We start from the raw sequence: 21,190 nt of genomic DNA on the forward strand, positions 1-21,190 counted from the left end.
ACGCACGGGGTCCTTCCTTCTGAGCGGCGAAAATGGCGGCGGGGCTGTCCGTTGACTTCCTTAGGGAGAAACTGAAGCGAGAACTAGAAGCTGAGCACGTGGTGCGTGAGGAGGACTTTTCGCGCCGTCTTTTTGGAGGGTGATGTGTGGGGATGAGTGATTAGTTTATTAAGGGCTGTCTGAACAAGTTACAACAGCATTTGTGGTTCTTGTTCTTAAGACTACAATTCACTATAAAAGAAGCAGCGAGTAAAAGCAAGGATGGCAGGCCTTTAGGTTAGAAGGTTGGAAGAAAGAAAATGTATTTAATGAGTGATAGACTCGGCTAGTTCTGGCTTTATTTTCTTTTGTGCCCGGGCTTGAAATTCTTTGTTTACTTGCCTATATCTGTAAGAGTTAGGTGGTACTGGTGGTTCTGGGATGTGTGAAGGCGCATTACACTGCGAAGCACTGTTAGCAGCAGGTGGAGTTGAAGAAAACAGGCTGAAGCCAGTTGGAGCTTGCCGACGTTTTACAGCACCCAAAACAATAGCAAACGCTATTTAACAGTAGCAAAAAAAATGTATTAGAAATAAATAACGGACTGCTTATTCGTAGTCCTGAACCAGTTGGATAGGCAGTGCCTTAAAAGATGGAGGACAAAATTATTATTATTATTTTTTTTTTTTTTACTTATGACAGCTTTTTAATTTATGTGAAAGCTTCTCATAAATATAAATATTGAATGCCACTAAAACAGCTTAAAAATTATTGTAGCGGGTAGAAACAGGAGTTATAAACTCTGTATATTGTGCTCATCTTATTCTTTCTACACTGTTCTATACAAATACAGATGGCCAAATTTCAGTGAGGATATCCTGTTTTCTGGTTGGTTCATCTTAAATGTTGTAATCTGCATTGGGAAGCCTTGTGTTATAAAGATGGAATAGACTGCAATTAAATGGAAGTAGCATTAAACTCTCATTGGGGCACATGGAATCACTCTTCACCTCATCTATTATGTAGAAGTTTACATTTTAGATACACATCATTCTGTTTTTAGGCATGTTTTAGGGACAAGTGGTTTTATAAGTCAAAATAAAAAGAAATATTTTGTTTCATGCAGATCTTTTGTGTAATCATAACTAAATGGGCTATAAGCCCTTAATGCAGTCCATTGGTTTTCTTATATTTTGTTCTTGTGACGACTTACACTGTTACAAAACTGAAAACTCTTTTCTATCAGGTCAATAATAAAAGGAGCTCATTGTAAACACTGTCCACCCTAAAAGGTTTTTCTGGCTGTACATGAGGAATTGTGATATTAAGTGTATGTTTGTGTCGTCCCTAGTCATCCATACAAAGGTTATATAATCCTTTCAAGATAGCCAGTTAATTAAGTGGAATATAACCACAGAGGCATGGTATACTAGATAATACTAGGACCCAGCTTTAGAACAGGTTATTTTGAGTTAAGTCTCACTGGACCAAACTTGCTTTCATTGTGTCATCACCATCCTGTTGGATTGGCAATGTCTTAAAAGGTGGAGGATAAAGGATTTTTCTTTTACATTTGTACCCCACACTTTCCCCACTCATGGCAGGCTCAATGCAGCTTACATGGGGCAATGGAGGGTTAAGTGACTTGCCCAGAGTCACAAGGAGCTGCCTGTGCCTGAAGTGGGAATCAAACTCAGTTCCTCACCTCCCTAGGACCAAAGTCCACCACCCTAACCACTAGGCCACTCTTCCACTCACGTTATCCCAAGCAAACTCGGTTCCATATCATCAAGCTGATCAATCCATAGACTGGTGGGTTGTGTCCATCTACCAGCAGGTGGAGATAGAGAGCAAACTTTTGCCTCCCTATATGTGGTCATGTGCTGCCGGAAACTCCTCAGTATGTTCTCTATCTCAGCAGGTGGTGGTCACACACAGCAGCAGCTCTGGCTAGGCCTCCAAGCCTAATTTTTAGGTTTTGTTGAGTGCCTGGGGTTGAGGGCTCTTTTGAGCAAGTGCAAACCTGGTGGTGCCAGGTCCCTCCTTTTCTCCCCCCTCCCGCTGGCTCCGTTAAAAAAAAAAAAAAAAAAAATTTTGAACGGCCTTAAAGGCGTTTATTTCGACGTTTATTTAAGCGTCTACTGCAGCTACTCACTGAGATACCAGGTCGTTACAACTCGGAGCGGACAGCAGGTAATTTTACCTTTTTATAGCGGGCGGGGGTTCCCCGATTCTTCTCCTCGTGGCACATGGCGTCGGAGGGCGAGGGCGCAAAGGGTCGCTCCCCGGGTCGCTCGAGCGCTTCTAGAGGGGATGCGGGGGTCTTCAAGCCTGATTCGCCCTTGGTGGGTGACAGTTTCGCGACTGATGCATGTCCCGGTCCTTCCTCCGGCGTGGCGGTTTTTCCCGCCATAAACGCCCATCCCCCGCTCCTCGCCTCCGCCATCTTGGCCGGCCACGCGGCTCGGACGGCTTCTTCTTGGGCCGCCCTTGAGGTTGGAGACATTAATGCCATGAACGCCCTTAATTTGGGCGACGGCACAGAAGCGGCTAAAGTTAAGAGCCGTTCTTCCCGCGCGGCTCCTTCGCGGAGTTTCGCGCCGGACGCCATTTTGGATGCGCAGCATGTCTCTCCCCCGCTGTTGCGAGCGCCGGTTGAGAGCGCGCCTAGGGCTGTTGCCCAGGCTGCGGAAGTGCACAGTCTGGGGGGTTTCTCCCCCGAGTTTGTTTTGCTGCTGCATCGGGCCTTCCTCATGCACAACACTGCCCCCGCTCCCTCCTCTGGTAAAGAGGTTGAGGTTCCCAGAGGTAAACGCCCTCGGGTTGATTCCCAGGCCTTGGAGGAATTTGTCTCCTCCGATGTAGATGAGGGCAGCGTGTCTGAGGTCTCCCAACGGTCCTTTGCGGATTCCTTGGAGGAGACGGATCCCCGCTCGGATGGAGCGGATGACCCCTCTGCAGCGCGGCTTTTTCGCCCAGAGGATTTGCCCAACCTGTTGTTACAGGCCATGGACACTTTGAAGATATCCTCTCCGGAGGACGTCTCTCCCTCAGCCCCTGTTGGCTCTGCCATTATGCTGGGGACGAAGCGCCCGCCTAGAACCTTCCACGTGCATGATGCCATGCACACCTTAATTTCGGCTCAATGGGATGTCCCAGAAGCGAGCCTTAAAGTGGCTAGGGCTATGTCCCGCCTCTATCCTTTGGCTGTGAGTGAACGTGAGGCCTATCTGTGGCCTACCGTGGATTCTTTAATCACTGCGGTGACTAAGAAAACGGCGTTGCCGGTGGAAGGTGGCACGGCCCTAAAGGACGCCCAAGACAGGAGATTGGAGGCGGCCTTAAGGTCGTCCTTTGAGGCGGCTGCTTTAAGTTTGCAGGCCTCAGTTTGCGGCTCCTATGTGGCCAGGGCGTGCCCGACTATGGTGCAGCGGGCTTCCCCCTCGGATCATTCCTTGAGGGATGATTGGCCAGCCCTGGAATCGGGCTTAGCCTATTTGGCAGACTTGCTGTATGATGTCTTGAGAGCCTCAGCTAAAGGCATGGCTCAGACTGTCTCAGCGCGGCGGTGGCTTTGGCTGAAACATTGGTCTGCTGACCACGCCTCAAAATCCCGCCTGGCTAGATTGCCTTTTAAAGGCAAGCTGCTCTTTGGGGTCGAGCTGGACAAAATCGTGACCGATCTCGGCACGTCTAAGGGCAAGAAGTTACCGGAGGTCAGGGCTCGGGCTAGTGCTCGTCCTGGTACCTCCAGAGGACGGTTTCAGGAAGCCCGTCGGTACCGCCCGGGCAGGTCGGGTGCTTCTGCCCCCTCTTCCTTTAAGAGGAATTTCTCCCCCAAGCAGCATTCCTTTCGCAGAGACCGCCGTCCCGGAGGTGCTCCCTCCGGTCCTCCCCCAGGGTCTCGTACCCAATGACGGGGTATTGGTCCACGCCCCAGTGCAGATTGGAGGACGGCTGTCCTCGTTTCTGGGCGAGTGGACCACAATAACTTCAGACGCTTGGGTGCTGGAAGTCATCAGAGACGGCTACAAGCTAGAGTTCTGCCGACCCTTAAGAGACGGGTTTGTACTCTCTCCCTGCAAGTCTCCGGTCAAAGCTGTGGCAGTGCAGCAGACTTTGGACAATCTGATCCGCCTGGGTGCGGTCGTTCCGGTGCCAGAAAGTCAGCTTGGCAAGGGGCGTTACTCCATTTACTTTGTGGTACCAAAGAAAGGAGGTTCTGTCCGGCCTATCCTCGACCTCAAAGGGGTCAATCGGGCCTTGAAAGTGCGGCACTTTCGCATGGAGACTCTCCGCTCTGTTATAGCGGCAGTGAAGGCAGGGGAGTACCTGGCATCCTTGGACATCAAGGAAGCGTACCTGCATATTCCCATCTGGCCTCCTCATCAACGCTTTCTGCGTTTTGCAGTCCTGGGCCGACACTTACAGTTCAGAGCCCTCCCGTTCGGGTTGGCTACTGCTCCGCGGACCTTTTCCAAGGTAATGGTGGTCATAGCGGCCTTCCTGCGAAAGGAAGGAGTACAAGTCCATCCTTATCTGGACGACTGGTTGATCCGAGCCCCCTCTTATGCAGAGTGCGGCAAAGCTGTGGACCGGGTAGTTGCTCTTTTGAGCTCCCTGGGATGGATCATCAACTGGGAGAAGAGCCAGCTGCGCCCGACTCAGTCCCTGGAGTATCTTGGAGTTCGATTCGACACCCAAGTGGGCAGAGTGTTCCTGCCAGACAATCGGATTGTCAAGCTTCAGGCTCAGGTGGACCAGTTCCTAGTAGCCTCTCCTCTTCGGGCTTGGGACTATGTGCAGCTGTTGGGCTCTATGACGGCCACGATGGAAGTAGTGCCCTGGGCCAGGGCTCATATGAGACCACTACAACACTCTCTGCTGCAGCGCTGGACTCCGATGTCGGAGGATTATGCGGTGCGTCTTCCCTTGGATCCAGCAGTGCGCAAGGCGCTGAGCTGGTGGATGCAGACAGGCAAGTTGTCTGCGGGAATGCCTCTGGTGTCCCCAGAGTGGATTGTCGTCACGACGGACGCCTCGTTATCGGGCTGGGGAGCCCACTGCTTGGGAAGGACAGCGCAGGGGCTCTGGTCTCCTGCAGAGGCAAAGTGGTCTATCAACCTCCTGGAACTCAGAGCCATTCGGTTGGCGCTTTTGGAGTTCATCCCGGTACTGGTGTTGAAGCCTGTACGGGTCCTGTCGGACAATGCCACGGCTGTGGCCTATGTCAACCGCCAGGGAGGTACCAAGAGCGCCCCTCTAGCCAAGGAAGCTATGAGTCTATGCCAGTGGGCGGAAGCGAACCTGGAACAGCTGTCAGCGGCCCACATTGCCGGAGTCATGAATGTCAAGGCGGACTTTCTCAGTCGCCATACCTTGGAGCCCGGAGAGTGGCAGCTATCTGCTCAGGCGTTCTTGGACATCACAAAGCGCTGGGGCCAGCCGAGCCTAGATCTGATGGCGTCATCGGCCAATTGCCAAGTGCCGCGCTTCTTCAGCAGAGGACGGGACCCTCGATCCCTGGGAGTAGATGCTCTTCTCCAACAATGGCCGACACAAGAGCTTCTCTATGTGTTCCCGCCCTGGCCCATGTTGGGCAGGGTACTAGACCGGGTGGCAAAGCATCCCGGCAGGATAATCCTGGTGGGTCCGGATTGGCCCAGGCGTCCCTGGTATGCGGACTTGATCAGGCTCTCAGTCGACGATCCTCTGCGGCTGCCAGTGGAGCAGGGCCTGTTACATCAGGGTCCCGTGGTGATGGAGGATCCCTCCCCCTTTGGTCTTACGGCCTGGCTATTGAGCGGCAGCGTCTGAGGAAGAAGGGCTTCTCAGACAAGGTCATCGCCACTATGCTGAGAGCGAGGAAACGCTCTACTTCTACTGCTTACGCCAGGGTTTGGCGTATCTTTGCAGCGTGGTGTGAAGCAGGCTCTCTTTCTCCTTTCACTGCTCCAATTTCTTCAGTGTTGGCGTTCCTGCAAGAAGGTCTGGACAAAGGCCTGTCGCTCAGTTCCCTTAAGGTCCAGGTAGCGGCTCTGGCTTGCTTCAGGGGCCGCCTGAAGGGTGCTTCCCTGGCTTCGCAGCCAGATGTGGTGCGCTTTCTCAAGGGGGTTAATCACCTGCGCCCTCCTCTGCACTCAGTGGTGCCTGCGTGGAATCTCAACCTGGTGCTAAGAGCATTGCAGAAGCCGCCGTTTGAACCCTTGTCAAGGGCATCTCTGAAAGACCTGACGTTGAAAGCAGTCTTTTTGGTGGCTATCTCTTCAGCCAGAAGAGTTTCCGAGCTCCAGGCGCTCTCATGTCGAGAGCCTTTTCTACAGTTCACTGAGGCAGGAGTGACTATTCGCACAGTGCCTTCCTTCCTGCCCAAGATTGTTTCTCGCTTCCATGTGAATCAGCAGCTATGTCTCCCTTCCTTTCGTAGGGAGGACTACCCAGAGGAGTACTCTGCTCTTAAATATCTGGATGTGAGACGAGTCATCATCAGATACTTGGAAGTGACCAATGATTTCCGGAAATCGGATCATCTGTTTGTCCTGTTTGCAGGTCCTCGTAAGGGTCTGCAGGCGGCTAAGCCTACAGTGGCAAGATGGGTCAAGGAAACCATTGCAGCGGCTTATGTGGCCGCAGGGAAGGTGCCGCCTATCCAGCTGAAGGCTCACTCCACGAGAGCTCAGGCGACCTCGATGGCAGAGGCCGGATCCGTCTCCTTGGAAGAGATATGCAAGGCGGCAACTTGGGCTTCGGCTCATACATTCTCCAAGCATTACCGTTTGACTGTGGCTGCACGGGCGGAGGCCCGGTTTGGAGCTTCAGTGTTGAGGTCAGGGATTTCTATGTCCCGCCCTGGGTGAGTACTGCTTCGGTACATCCCACCAGTCTATGGATTGATCAGCTTGATGATATGGAAGGTAAAATTATGTATAATCATACCTGATAATTTTCTTTCCATTAATCATAGCTGATCAATCCATAGCCCCTCCCAGATATCTGTACTGTTTTTATTCTGGTTGCATTTCAGGTTCAAGTTTAGTCTTCAGTTACTTCAGAAAGACTTCGTGTTCAAGTTTTTTCACTTGGATTCTTCAAGAGTTAAGACGAGTTTGTGTTACAGTGAGCTGCTGCATTCCTCTCCCCTCCGTTTTACGGGGCTGGATTGAGACTTAAAATTCTGCCGGCACTCCCTCCCGCTTCGTGCGGCTGTAGGGCAGCTTTGTACCCCTCCCGCTTCGGCGGTGTTAGGGTCAGTCAGCTCCTCCCGCGGTTGCGGTTGCAGGATAAGCCAGATCCCCCGCATCGGCGGGTGTGGTGTCCCTCCCCGCTCCGCGGGGATGAGCTGGACGGATTCCCCTCCCCCACTTGTGTGGGGATGAGCTGGGTTAATTCCCCTCCCCCGTTTCGGCGGTGGTGAGCTGGGCAGAGTGTCCCTTCGTGGGTGTAATTCTCTAAGTGCTGAGTCCTGTGGATGGAGCTTTGATATCGACATACTGAGGAGTTTCCGGCAGCACATGACCACATATAGGGAGGCAAAAGTTTGCTCTCTATCTCCACCTGCTGGTAGATGGACACAACCCACCAGTCTATGGATTGATCAGCTATGATTAATGGAAAGAAAATTATCAGGTATGATTATACATAATTTTACCTTTCAGTGTTGCTTATATTTGAAAGTACAGTGAAATAGAATAATATAATTCAGTTATATCATGGGATCAAGTACATGGATATGTCTGAAATATTTAACAAAGATGAGATTACCATATATACCCAGCTGGGCATTTAAAAGTCTGTCCTTTAATGATGCCATATGTTCAGAAATCATAGCCATAAGTATGTTAGTCACATATCACATGCGTACACCAGAACAGGCATCTATACACACATTGCAAAAGTAAACAACTTATACAGAGTACATCCAAAATTTAATTTTATATTCTCATTTCCATTCTTCCAAATTTCCAGACAGCAGATGTACAGATCAGCAGGACCCAAAGCACTCTAAAACAAGTAAAAAGGATTCACCTTTGAGTTTAAAAAGCAAAACTGTATGCATGTAAGGACTGGATAAACAAAACAAAATTTACAACAAATGCCCCAATAATGAAACGAGTGATGGAATATTCACATAGCAAGCAGCCTGAGCCAACAGATTTATTTTACATTGAACATAATTAACTTTGTATGAACTTGGCTGCTAATAGTGTGGTGAAATGGGCAATATTGGCACGTTTAGACTGCCTCTGGACAGAACTTCTGCATGAAGGAAGCTCCTACCTCATTATTCAATACATATCTGTGAAATGGTAGTAATTAAAAAAAAAAAAAAAAAGCAAGTGCATATTTATAATGTACCACTGCATTCCACAAAACAAAAAGGAGCAAGTTCCTACATGCTGTATTTTTCTTTTGATGTTGGCACAGGAAAAAAAAAAAGATATTAAATGCTCCCAGTTTCAACCTAATTAATGTTTTGTCTTTTTAATTGTACTTATAAATAGTAAGTCTGATTGTTAAGTACCTGATTCTCATAACATGATGTCTGTTTTGGTGGCCCTTTACTGGGTGAAAACATCTCTGCATGAATACAGAGAGTCCTTATAGCCAGCCCCTCCAAATGACACAGTGATTTAAAATGTAGGACAAATTAGTACACATGAAACCAACACTTTAAGCCAGCATGTTTAAAAATGAGTGAGATTAAATTAAAAGTGCTAGCAACAATAAAGAATGACAGTGAGAATGCAGCAGCTTATATTTATTTAGATTTTGCTCACACCTTTTTCAGTAGTAGCTCAAGGTGAGTTACATTCTGGTACTCTGGATATTTCTCTGTCCCAGGAGGGCTCACAATCTAAGTTTGTACCAGAGGCAATGGAGGGTTAAGTGACTTGCCAAAGATCACAAAGAACAGCAGTGAGATTTGAACTGGCCACCTCTGGATTGCAAGACTGGTGCTCTAACCACTAGGCCACTCCTCTACTCCACTTATAGATTTGCTTGCTTTGTTTTGAGTATACAAGATGATGACTGTGCACGGGGAATGGGAAACAATGACTAACCAAATTTACTTCAACTTTTTGACGTCATCCCGTCTCCTATTTTTTTCAACCTCCTTGGTTAGCAGCCTCGTTCATTTGGGTGTAATTCTCCTTCCCTGCTCCTCTGGCCAGAGGAGAGCAGTGTCTCTTAACTGTGAGTGCTGTCCTTTCCACTGACTTATAGAGATCCCAGGATAACTAGTTCCAGGCTGGAATCTTTTTTGGCCAGTCCAGGTTTTGACCTTGCATTCAGAAGCAGTGTGGGATTTGTAGTGCCTGATTCTGCCCATTGAATTCAGTGCTGCAAGCCCCATAATGCATCAAGAGAACTGTCCCAAGATCTCCAACCTGGAACTGGGTAACTTTGCATTTTTGTGGCCTCATTTTGAACTATAAATCATGTAAAGCCCTGTAGATTCTTGGGATCCACTGGCCTCAAACTTCATAGTGAGGTCTGCATCTGGGGGTGGAGTGGAGAAGGTATATAGAAAAGCATCAATGCAGAGCACACTCTGGCTCAGATGTGATAAGATGTGCTATCCTTTTAGCATAGTGGTGGTGATTTTATTGGTTACTATGTTTTGTTGATTTTATATTTTGTTTGTACATTGTTTTGTCATTGACAAAGGGCAGTTAATAATCTTAATTTTTATTTTCAGTATCTTGTGCTAACCATATTCCTGATGTAGAAAATTCTGCTGTAAAACCATTGTGCTAAAGGGTAGAACTGTCAGTATGCAATTGCATACAAACTCGTTATGAGGGAGAGGGGGGTACCTTAGTGAGGAAGTTGGGGCAGGGGTTTTAGACTCGATTTATAGAAAGCTATTTTTTCCCATTATTTACTCCTTGTTAGCAGAATGGTGAGGGGACTCAGTGACCTTATATCACCGACTTGCAGAAATACTTGGAATTATTTTTTTTTCTCTGGCAGCAAGAGGAAAAAGTTATAGGGTGGACAAAGGTAAGACAGGTGACTGCACGTCACTCAGAAAGCCTGAAACCAAGGTTTCCATTTCTGTTCTAGATAGGGTGAGATTGAGGGTATAGAAATGTCCTCACTTCCCAATAATAGAAAATTGGATTGATATTCTTTCTCTCTTCCTCTGGGTGGCAGGAGGTGGAGGACACGTCGGCAAATCGTTGTGCAGCAAGCTTCAAGGTCCTGATAGTATCCCCCAAGTTTGAGGGCAAGCCCCTACTACAGAGACACAGGTGAGACTGTTGGTTGGTGAACATGCTGTCTACATACAGAGCTCTTGCTTTTCACTGTAATCTACTGTGTATGAAACAGTTCATGAGGGAATCCATGTCTAAGGAGCACATACATAGACTAATAAGCAGAAAAAAAGGATTAGGAATATGGACCAGAAAAAGTTCATCAAAGTCCAGCGCAGAGTCTGATTTTCCTAAATATAATATGTGATCTTTTAGCATAGGTGTTACTTGAAGAAACCTGTCATATATCAGAGCTGACCTAAAAGCACAAGGCACATACTATGCCTAGGCTTAAACAAAGGTAATTACAGATAACGTTGATAATGTTTGTCTGGTTGCTCAGTTTAACTCTTGTTGCATTGCTTTAGGTTCCAGTTGATTTTGTTCACATTCACTTCATAGCTAATGATCCTTATGCCTTATCATTTTTATCTCAACCACCTCCATTGGGAGGCTATTTTTGTGCATCCTCCACCTTTTCCATTAAGAAGTGTTCTTTAGCACCATTCCTGAGTACCCCTTTGAAGCCTCATTCTATGAGCTCTTGTTCTAAAACGTCTTTCCACTGAAACCAGTTTTCTTCTTGTTCATAATTTATTTTGTATGCTTTTATCTTTCTGCCGTCTCTCCTATTCTCTATGGTACTACTTAACATTTCTAGAGCGCTACTAGGGTTAGGAATAGGAAGTCTTTCGGGGCTGTGTTTGTGGTTATTGTTCGCTCCAGGGACCAGGGCGAGGGAGTCCCTGGAGAAGAGGAAGATTCTGCTGGAGAAAAAACACAGAGCCAACCCCCCCCCCCCCTAAAAAACCTGCTGATGGCTTTAATGTGGGGAATAGAAGAGAGGGAATCCAAAGTGCAGAGGAGAGAAAAGAAGCATGATGGGTGTTCAAGAATAAGTTGGCATGGGGATAAAATTTTATTAGGAGACCCTTTGGCAGGGGTCTTATCTATCAGATAGCGTCCTATTATTTTAAAATGAATTCAATCAAGGAGGTCAGGTAAAACACCAACCAGTCTTACTTAACTGCTGAAAGAAGTGTTGCATGCGTATCAGGGTCTCCTAATACAATTCTGTTTTGATGCCAACCTATTCTTGAAGTCCCATCTTGCTTCTTTTCTCTATGTTTGACTTTAATGTAGGAACATGGATAGGAAAAGCTGCAGTTCAGCTCTAGCCACCTTCCTTGGTTCTCAGTGGAGAGGATGAGAAAAACATTCTATGCACCTTCGCAAACCTTCAGAAACTCATGTGGCCCCATAACAAGGAGGTTTCTGGCATTCTCTCCCCCCTGAGAGACAGCTGCTTAGCCTGCACAGATCACAACATCAGCAAGAAGTCTTTGCCAACTCGCATGCCATGGTTACTAGTTGCTTGGGAACAAGCAATACTTTAGCCTACATGCTGTCGTTTACCCTCAGTGTATGGGCTTGCTTCCTTGGCTCTTTGCTGATGACATTAGCATGGACAGCCTTGGAGGTACAGTGCTGATGGGCCAGTGAGCATTAGACAAATTGGGTTGGATGAAATGGCCCTGTGAGCTGTTAATGATCTGTGTGCTAAAGTCTGCCCACCTCTGCTCTCGGATATGCATATCTAAATCCAAGCATATTATAAGACTTTTTGTGCATATCTTGCACCATTTTGGTAGCCTTCCCTTCTCTTTGCCTCTATTTTCTATATTTTTTGAAGGTATCTCCTCCAGAATGGATGCAGTATTTCAATTGAAAAGTATCGCCTCCTTTTCTGCTGATTATGGCTCTCTGCACCTTGTCATTCCTCTGTCCACTGCATTGTTAAGTGTTTTTGATCATTTCTCATCTCAGAAGTGGCAAACCAATATCTTATCTCTGGGTGTTTGAGGGGGCAGTCAGAAGCATTGACTTCAAAGATATTTGCAAGGTAGCTTGGCCACCTAAAAGCTTCCCTTGGAACACTTATGACAATCAAATAAGTGAGCATTTCTACATTTTTTAAATATTTCTACATATTATTCACATATTGTGTGGAGCACAAAGTGGTATATACTGTTGAGAACCTGATGAAAGACAGTTGCATACCTGATGTGACCACTGTTAAAGAAACAAAACTTGGTGGTCTGTCAGGGTTCTCACAAATAATTTTACAACATTTATACTTGAGTATTTTTATGTAGACCTTTGGTATTTTGCCACTGATCTTTTTGTTGATCAGTATCTTGGCCCCATCGCACATTGTTTGGATTTCTGTACCCCAGACACATGACACTGCTTTTTTGCACTGAAACTTATCTGCCAAGGATAAAACCATGTTGTGTGCTCTCATAGATTCCCCTCTTATTTTTGTGACTCCCTTAGGGGTTACAGATTATTGTTCCAAAAAAAGGCAATATTTTCCTTTTAATCCCTTTGAAATATTTCTTACCACAATATTCAGCAAAACTGGGTCCACAACGAAACACTGAGCCACATGATTACTCTTCTTTTCTTGGAGTGAATTCTGTTCTCTAGTATCCTCTTGTTAACCCCTTGGGTTTTTAATCCAGTGAACCACCTTGGTGATTTCCCCCTAGACTGCTGTTTCTGTGAGCGCCATATGTGGAAATCTGCTGGAACTGCAGCATTTAATATTCAGTACATACACTTAATCAGATTTATTTACTGCAGTTTTCATCTGAAGGCTCAGAAATCTGCAGAAACTAAATGAAACTAGCCGGATTATCTCAAACCATGATGGTAAGATGGGAGGGGGGTCCTGGATGTTGGGTTAGATATGGTTCTTATGAGAACCAAAGAGGAAGAGGACAATTGTCTTGATAAGGAGTGCTGTTCTGCCTATGGCCAAACCTTTAGCAGAGTGTGACAGGAATAATCAGGTAGGCTGGATGGACTTGTTGGTCCTTATCTACTATGTCAGGCTCAGAGGGGAGGGTGGTTTATATTTGGAATGATCTACCAGCAGAGGTGGTGAAAGTACCGCAATGGAATACAAGCATGCTTGGAACAACTGTAGGGGGAAATCACCAAGGTTCACGGGATTAAAAACCCAAGGGGTTAACGAGCATACTAGAGAATAGAATTCACTCCAAGGAAAGGAGAGTAGTCATCTGGCTCAGTGTTTTGTTGTGGACCCAGTTTTGCTGAATATTGTGGTAAGAAATATTACCATGGGATTAAAAGGAAAATTGCAATGGTAGGAATATGGAGAGTAAGATGGGGGGAAAAAACCAGGGGAGAGCAATTTTATGATTTAGTTATTGGAATTTGTCAATTATCCAAAATAGTAAAGAACGGAGAGGAAGAAAAGTAGAAATGCTGGATAAGTTTGTTGGTCCTTAACTGCCATCATTTACTATGCTGCTATGATGTAGATATATTTTGGTGAGCTGGAGGCTAAGATCATTCCCAGTGTTATTTATTTGACTTTAATCCTTCTTCTCCACAGGCTGGTGAATTCCTGTCTGGCTGAGGAGCTGAAAGAGATCCATGCCTTTGAGCAGAAAACTCTCACCCCAGAACAGTGGGCAAAAGAGAATCAGAATTGAGGGTTCATGCAGCTCTGGGTACTGGCTTCTTGTTCTCTTATCTCCCTGTACTGCCAGCCAGCCCTCTACTGTGTCTTTAATCCAGGATCACAGGAAGAGGAAATGTCTCAGACACACTCATGTTTATTTGCTGAACAGTTTTATTTTAAGGTCTCTGTCTCTTGGGAATTTGTAAGATTTTTCTGTGGTCCATGTTTTGCACTGAAGACATTGAAGAAACAAATGCTTTGGTTCTTAATTTGTCCATCAAAACTGTGTCCCCTGTGATTTCATCCTTGGATGTACAAGGGGGAGCTGTTACTTTGCTTTGAGGCTGATGCTATGAAACGAGGAAGGGTTCCTTTGTTCATAGCTTTCTTTTATTCTACTGATGTCTTATACAGGATGTCTCTGTGGGTTCCAGTTCCCTTACAGAGTTGCACTGCTGATTTTAAAAGATGACAGTCAACAATGTGAATATTAAATAGTTAAATAAGTCTTACCAGTTAGTTCATTAACTGTTTAATATTAGCTGTTGGGTAAAGGTTGAGCAAGTGAGTTGTGTTCTTCCCATGTTGGCGTTAGGTGGCTATTAGCCAATGCTCGGAGCATGTGAGGGGTTTCAATATAGCTGCATTTGGACTTTTGTTTAAATGGTAACTTTAAATTTCAGTAATTTAAGCAGTTAACTTTTTAAAATGTTTACATCCTTTAGTAATGAGGCTAGGGAGAGAGGCTCCAACTTAGATGTTGTAGAGCTAGATCTGGGAAATGGAGGATATGAGGGAGCACCTTGCTGTCAGGAGAACCAGACCCTAATATGGAGGGGATGTATATTTTTGTTATTTTTCTGATGGAGTTTGGGTGTTTTACCAGTCCTTCTTTAAATCTGCGTTTTATCCCTGTCCCACTACTTATTTCCTGCATTCAGTTTAAGTTTAGTTTTATAGTCTGTAAGCAGGAAGATCAGTAAGAACTAAAACCTTAGTTGTGTTCTCAGACCATATTTGGGTGCCCTCTAACTATCAGTTGGGTTTTTCTCTGCACTAAATATGCATAAGATAAATTTGAATACTTTGGACATTCAGTAAATTCGTGTTTCAGTCAGATGGCCTGAAAACCTGACTGTGGAGTCATTATGACAAGCTTGGTAAGTTCTGCCAAAGATTATTTTTAGACCCCCACAGTAGTGGCCAAGTAAGTGGGGTCTAATATAGCTGACTAACTTCATAAAGTTTTGCAGATGTGGCTTATTGTGCTCACACATGACATTGGATGCTGTTTGATTAATTACAGTGTTCATTTCTGCCCCGTGAATTGGTATGAGAGGGGGAAGCACTTTTCAGAAGTTGGCCTCATTTGTGTACATTTTTATCCTTTTTAAGAAAATTTTGAAGGTGTCTACAGGTGCGAACTACCCTCGCATTATAACATATACCAAAAGCAACCACTCATAAGCATACAGCAAACACAGGTGCATAGCTGTTTATTTCTCCTTCGTGGAACTGAAATCATGAAGTTGGGGAAAAGGTGATACCCTCCCCATGTATTTTTTTTTTTTGCTAGAACTAAGCCAAAGGTGGGACTTGTGTGTAACTCAAAAATTCATGTATAAACAGTGTATTTGGAATAATTCTTAAGGCTAACCTAATAAAAGGTGTTATAATTTGCTGAGAAATCAGTGTGAAACAAAATGAAAAATACAGACTAATTTTATTCTGTTCCCCCCTCACCTTTACAGTTAGCATGTGCAAGCTGAAGGAGAAGGGAGGGAAGGGTTCTGGTCCTACAAGAGGGCAGGTCTCCTCCTATTATAGAAAACACTCTTTCACTGTCCGTCTCTAAAGTTTCTTTTCCCCTTCCCTCCCTTTTCTAAAGATAGCCAACTTTCCTCTTCACAGATGGTGACAAGGGAGTTGTGGTTATCCATAAGGAAAGACCTCTCATGATTTGACCTCCTACTTGTATTTTAAGCACCCAGAAAGCTTCAAGGTGTATAGAAGATTGGTGTGCAACTTTTAACTATACACCCCTACTGACCTCAATGTTAGTACCTTGTATTTTAGTTAAGTGCAGGTCTTATATAGGCTATTGAGGATGTCAAACACTTCCAGCTTTTGGTTTTTGTAAGGAAGACATACCAGACTATAGTTAGAATGTAAAGGTTTGTTGTTCTTTTACATGCAGTGTCTTCCCCTCACACTGACAAAACTTACAGGCTTTCATACAATATACTAAACTTAGATGGGATTAAAACAGAAATAATAAGACTTAATAATATGAGGCAATGCCCAGGTGGGAGGGCTCAACCTCCTCCATTTGAACTCCAGAGAGTGTACTTACGTTATATCCAAGAAGAATAATACAAAAACTCTCTGCTGTTGAAAGAGAGAAAAGAACAATAACCCATCAAGGTTGTCTCTCCCAAGGTGTTGGGTAGGGAAGGAACTGCTAGAGGTCTGGGCAACCCCTTCTTTGCCAAATGAACAGGTGAGGTGTGATTGATTTACTGATTGAATATTCTGCCTTATTGAAAAAGCATAAAGGCAGATCACAATACAGATAATATACCTGAAAAAGTGACTTGTATAGTAAGCAGCTCTAATTTAATTTTACAACAATGAAAAGGATTACAATCATTAAGAGCTTCACTTCACCATCATTAGTGGTAATGTGAGCAAAGGGAGTGCCACTGTAGTGCAGTTGAAAACATCTTATAATGCTGAAGCATGTAGTCTATTATCTGCTACAGAAACTTATAGACAATTAGAGGAAGATCCAACTCCAGAATTGAGAGATATGATAAAATCTTTGGTAGTACCAGCACAAAAAAGAGGCATGTTGACACTAAAGGAGGTACAATTTCTCTACACCCAAAAATATATTTTGTACTGAAAGTACATAAAAAATATTATATGGATCAACACTTTGAATAAACATCTACAATTTACATTGACGTATGATCAAGATGAGATTGGATTTTTGGACGTTTGGGTTCAGAAAAAGCAAAAACAAAATTCAGACTACATTGTATCGCAAACCAGTGGAAACACTTTTTTGCATTTTCAAGTTTTCACCCGTATAGATTAAAAAGACGCTTACCTATTAGTCAATTTTTTAGATTACGCCAGATATGCACATCCCTGGATGACTTTTAAATCTGCCAGAGAATTGACGGAACAGTTTAGAGCTTGTGGATATCCAAGAAGTGTGATATCAGAGGCATATTTAAGGGCTCGTTTTGCGCAGAGAGAGTTGCTTCTGGAAAGAAAACCAGAGCTAGAAACTGAGTTGCTTACTTGTGTTTTACCTTTCTCGGATAAAGTGCATCAATTGGTCCAAGTGATGAGGACACATTGGCATGTGGTACAGTTGTATCCATGTCTTAAGGATTTTCCAGTCATTGCATACTGGAGGGGATAAATCATCGGGGAACTTCTATCAAGACAACGATACCAGGAGCCTATTGAAAGGAATCAGCAGACAACATTTGGCATGTGGACGATGCCAATGGTATGATTTGGCCCTGGAGTTGGTCATACCATCAAACAGGAAGAACTGTAGTAGCATGTCATACCACCAACTGTAATAGTTCTAATCAAACCTATAAATGGCAAGTGACCGACTCACCTGCAAATGCGCAGTAGAGACTTCCCTCTCTGTCCCGCCCCCGCGTCAAGACGTGATGACGGGGGAAGGGGGGCGGGACAAAGAGGGAAACTGCGCTGAAGGGGAGGGAGGGAACCGCTGACGTCGCTACCGCTCCCCCCCCCCCCAAGGTAGCCGCTACCGCCCCCCCACCCCCGGAGTCGCCACCACCCCCCCTTCACCCGGCCCGGGCCCTCTCTTCGTTATTGAACTTACAGCAGCGCCGAAACAGCAGCAAGCAGCTCAGCTTCAGCTCCCGTCGGCCTTCCTTCCCTGCCTGTGCCCCGCCCTCGCCGACGTGACGTCACACGAGGGCGAGGCACAGGCAGTGAAGGAAGGCCAACGGGAGCTGCTGCTTGCTGCTGTTTCGGCGCTGCTGTAAGTTGAATAACGAAGAGAGGGCCCGGGCTGGGTGAAGGGGGGGGGGGGGGTGGTGGCGACTCCGGCGTGGGGGGGGGGGCGGTAGCGGCTACCTTGGGGGGGGGAGGGGACATGGGATGTCTCAGAAGGAGGGGGGCCTTGGAGCTGGGAGGGAGGGAGGGAGGGAAGGCAGGGGGCCTTGGGAGCTGGGGGGGCCTGGGGCCTTGGAACTGGGAGGGATGGAGGGAAGGGGGCCTTGGGAGCTGGGGGGGCCTGGGGCCTTGGAGGTGGGAGGGAGGGAGGGAGGGCGGGGGGCCTTGCAGCTGGGAAGGGGGGAGGACTGGAGCCTTGGAGCTGGGAGGGAGGGCAGGGGGGCCCTTACAGTTGTGAGGGAGAGCAGGGGGCCTTGGAACTGGGAGGGAGGGAGCTGGGGGGGCCTGGGGCCTTGGAACTGGGAGGGAGGGCGGGGGGCCTTGCAGCTGGGAAGGGGGGAGGACTGGAGCCTTGGAGCTGGAGGGCAGGGTGGCTGTTACAGTTGTGAGGGAGAGCAGGGGGCCTTGGAACTGGGAGGGGGGCCTTGGGAGCTGGGAGGGGAGGGCCTGGGGCCTTGGAACTGGGAGGGAGGGCAGGGGGCCTTGGGAGCTGGGGGGGGAGGGCCTGGGGCCTTGGAACTGGGAGGGAGGGAGGGCAGGGGGCCTTGGGAGCTGGGGGGAGGGCCTGGGGCCTTGGAACTGGGAGGGAGGGAGGGCGGGCAGGCAGGGGGCCTTGCAGCTGGGAAGGGGGGAGGACTGGAGCCTTGGAGCTGGGAGGGAGGGCAGGGGGGCCCTTACAGTTGTGAGGGAATGGGGCCCCTTACAGTTGTGAGGGAGAGCAGGGGGCCTTGGAACTGGGAGGGAGGGAAGGGGGCCTTGGGAGCTGGGGGGGGAGGGCCTGGGGCCTTGGAACTGGGAGGGAGGGAGGGCAGGGGGCCTTGCAGCTGGGAAGGGGGGAGGACTGGAGCCTTGGAGCTGGGAGGGAGGGACAGAGGGGGCCTTGGAGCTGGCAGGGAAGGAGGATGGCAGGGGCTTTGCAGCTGCAACGGGAGGGGGGCCTTGGGGAAAAAAACATTCCAATACCCGCCCGTTTTTACGGGCTTAACGGCTAGTGTAGTATATTGAATACAATGTCCATGTAAGTTAACATAGGACAAAGTTGTAGACCAATATGTCTTAGGTTAAATGAACATATATCCAGAATAACAACTATTAATATGGAAGCCCCTTTGGTTCATCATTGGGTGGAGAAAAAACGCACAACTCAGAACATTCAACGGAGAGTACTGGCTCAGGTAAATGAAGGGTGGGAAGGAGGTCACTATGAAAGTACACTTAACTATAAGGAACAGCATTGGATATTTCTGTTACAAACAGTGACCCCTAGCGATCTTAACACAGAATTGGAATGAGTGTGTCTTTTGTGACCGGGTTTTGTGATTAGTGGAATAGATTAGTAAGGGAAGTTTAAAAAACTAGTAGTAGACACCAGCGCCATCTTGGTAGAAGACTGGCTGTCAGCAAGATTTATCTGGCTAGCGATTAGGTAAGGGTACCTTAAAATTTATGGAAGTGTTGTTTTATATATTTCAATAAACTCTTGAAACGCAGGGGATTAACAGCTACCTTGTTTTTAGGGGTTATGTCCTTTAGAAAGCAACCAGTGAAACGTGAATCATGCCGGACAATTTTGACCCCTGAGTGAACAAAGATAAGTGCTTAATCTTTGATATTGAAGAATATCTTTAATGCTGAAAAATGAATTGGATTAAGAGAAGTTTAGAATTTATGAAGAGCGATGAAGAAGGTGGTGCATAAGACTTGATCACAGAGATTTGTGTGTATTGAGCAGCACAGCTGAGGTCTTTGAAATTCTCAAAGTGGGACTTTAAAATTCCAGGAATCTACAGTATACAGGTATGTGTTATTCCAGAGTTGGAATTAGACACATTGCCATTTATAGTGAACTTACTGTTGTAGTGGTGACATCAGTAGTAGAATTTCCTAAAGTCCAGAAAGACACTTGTTTTCAGTCCCTGACTAAGCCACACCCACACTTAAGGTTGCTTTGGATAACCCTAGTTTTTATTAATTTTTTAAAATCCCACCAAATAAAAATAAAGCTTTAAAAATGTACAAAGTAAATGATATAATTTTAATAAAAAGATTAAAGAAGTCAATTATTTTTTTCTCTCAAGAGGTCTTTATTTTCCAGTTCTCTCTTCCAGCTCTGTGATGCGTCTCTCATGATCCTTCACTGCAGCCTTCAGCTGTTTAATCTCCTCTACCAGTTTGTCCAGAGAAGAGTCCTGTAGCAGTGTCAAAAAGGTAGACAGACCCTTACTTAATGTCAGGGCAACTAGATAAATACACATAGAACTGCCTCTATTTCTAGACTATTACAGTTTTTGTGCATGCTGTCCTGCAAGGAACAGGTGAGAGCAGGGTTATTTAAATAGCTGGGCAAGAAAGGTGATGACCCTGAATAGTGGGCAAGGAGAGACACCAATCTGTTGGAGTTGGTTGTGAGCATTAAAAAGAGAAGGTGCCAAAAACAATCTTTGCCTGGTGTGTGTGTGTTTTTAAGTGACTGCTCTGGGCAGTGAATATATAGCCCCCCCCCAGTTGTGAAAAGCTCTTGGAGAAGAGCACAGCTCCCAGCTGTGATGAACTTCTAGAGAGCAGAGTGTAACCTCCAAGTTATGAGAGCTTCTTGGAGAAGAAACAGTAAAAACTTTCAAGCAGAAAGGCGCTCTTCTGGGAGAAAAATGTGACTCTTAAACTCTGAAGAACCTCTCAACCATGTCATTGAAGTAGAGCTAATCAGTTGGGTTTTCAAGATATATGCATGAGAGATTTGCACCCAGTGAATCTCCATCTGTGAAAACTTCTTATGAATATTCATTGTGATAATCTTGACACTCCTAATAGGCTGAGAGAAGAGTGAGAAGCACTGCTTTAGAGGATGAGTGTAGCTCCCAAGCCAAAGAGGCTGGATGGAACTATTACTGTGATGAACAATTTACCATTAATGTTTATTATGGGAAGGAATCAGGGGCTTTGTGGTATATGTTCTATTTCTAGACTAGGATGGTTCTGGTAATTTTTGTTCTTCCAAAAATGAAGAGGCACAGGTTACGTGGGGCAAAGTTCTGACAAATAGACTACATACCACCTAGAAAACAGTGTGCCCAACATTACTTCCCTGGCTCAGGGCCACAAATCTTGGTACTTCCATGCTGCAACTCGGGGTGAATGTTTTATACTCCACTGTTTCACAAGATAATAGGAGAACTGGAAAACCAATAAACAGTATCGCAAACATATTCCCACTAAATGTCACTTCAACATTGATGTCACAACATTTATTTTTAAAAATTGAATATAGCTGCAATATATATCCTATATA

General features: G+C 46.0%; 2 protein-coding genes across 3 annotated transcripts in view; one reads left to right on the forward strand and one right to left on the reverse strand.

Annotated features, from left to right (window-relative positions):
• Position 1: 1 nt before the first annotated feature.
• On the forward strand, positions 2-14,903 carry BOLA2B (bolA family member 2B). The gene is made up of 3 exons (XM_030209013.1): positions 2-101; positions 10,138-10,235; positions 13,663-14,903. Exons 1-3 carry the CDS (start codon positions 33-35, stop codon positions 13,760-13,762), a joined length of 267 nt encoding a protein of 88 aa, XP_030064873.1. The 5' UTR covers positions 2-32; the 3' UTR covers positions 13,763-14,903.
• A 4,602-nt stretch (positions 14,904-19,505) lies between these two features.
• The window catches only part of LOC115473962 (coronin-1A-like), a 166,306-nt gene continuing 164,621 nt past the window's right edge, over positions 19,506-21,190 (reverse strand). For both annotated transcript variants that reach the window (XM_030209192.1, XM_030209193.1), the window contains exon 11: positions 19,506-20,090. In XM_030209192.1, the coding sequence (XP_030065052.1) occupies positions 19,986-20,090 (105 nt within the window). In that variant the 3' untranslated portion in view covers positions 19,506-19,985. The remainder of the gene's footprint in view (positions 20,091-21,190) is intronic.

Source organism: Microcaecilia unicolor, chromosome 7 (genome assembly GCF_901765095.1).
Source record: "Microcaecilia unicolor chromosome 7, aMicUni1.1, whole genome shotgun sequence".
Taxonomy (NCBI): domain Eukaryota; kingdom Metazoa; phylum Chordata; class Amphibia; order Gymnophiona; family Siphonopidae; genus Microcaecilia; species Microcaecilia unicolor.

Coding starts and splice junctions, on each gene's coding strand:
- BOLA2B (XM_030209013.1), top strand. CDS start 33: ATGGCGGCGGGGCTGTCCGTTGACTTCCTTAGGGAGAAACTGAAGCGA. Junction 102..10,137: donor AACTAGAAGCTGAGCACGTG/GTGCGTGAGGAG, acceptor TCTGGGTGGCAG/GAGGTGGAGGACACGTCGGC. Junction 10,236..13,662: donor CCCCTACTACAGAGACACAG/GTGAGACTGTTG, acceptor TCTTCTCCACAG/GCTGGTGAATTCCTGTCTGG.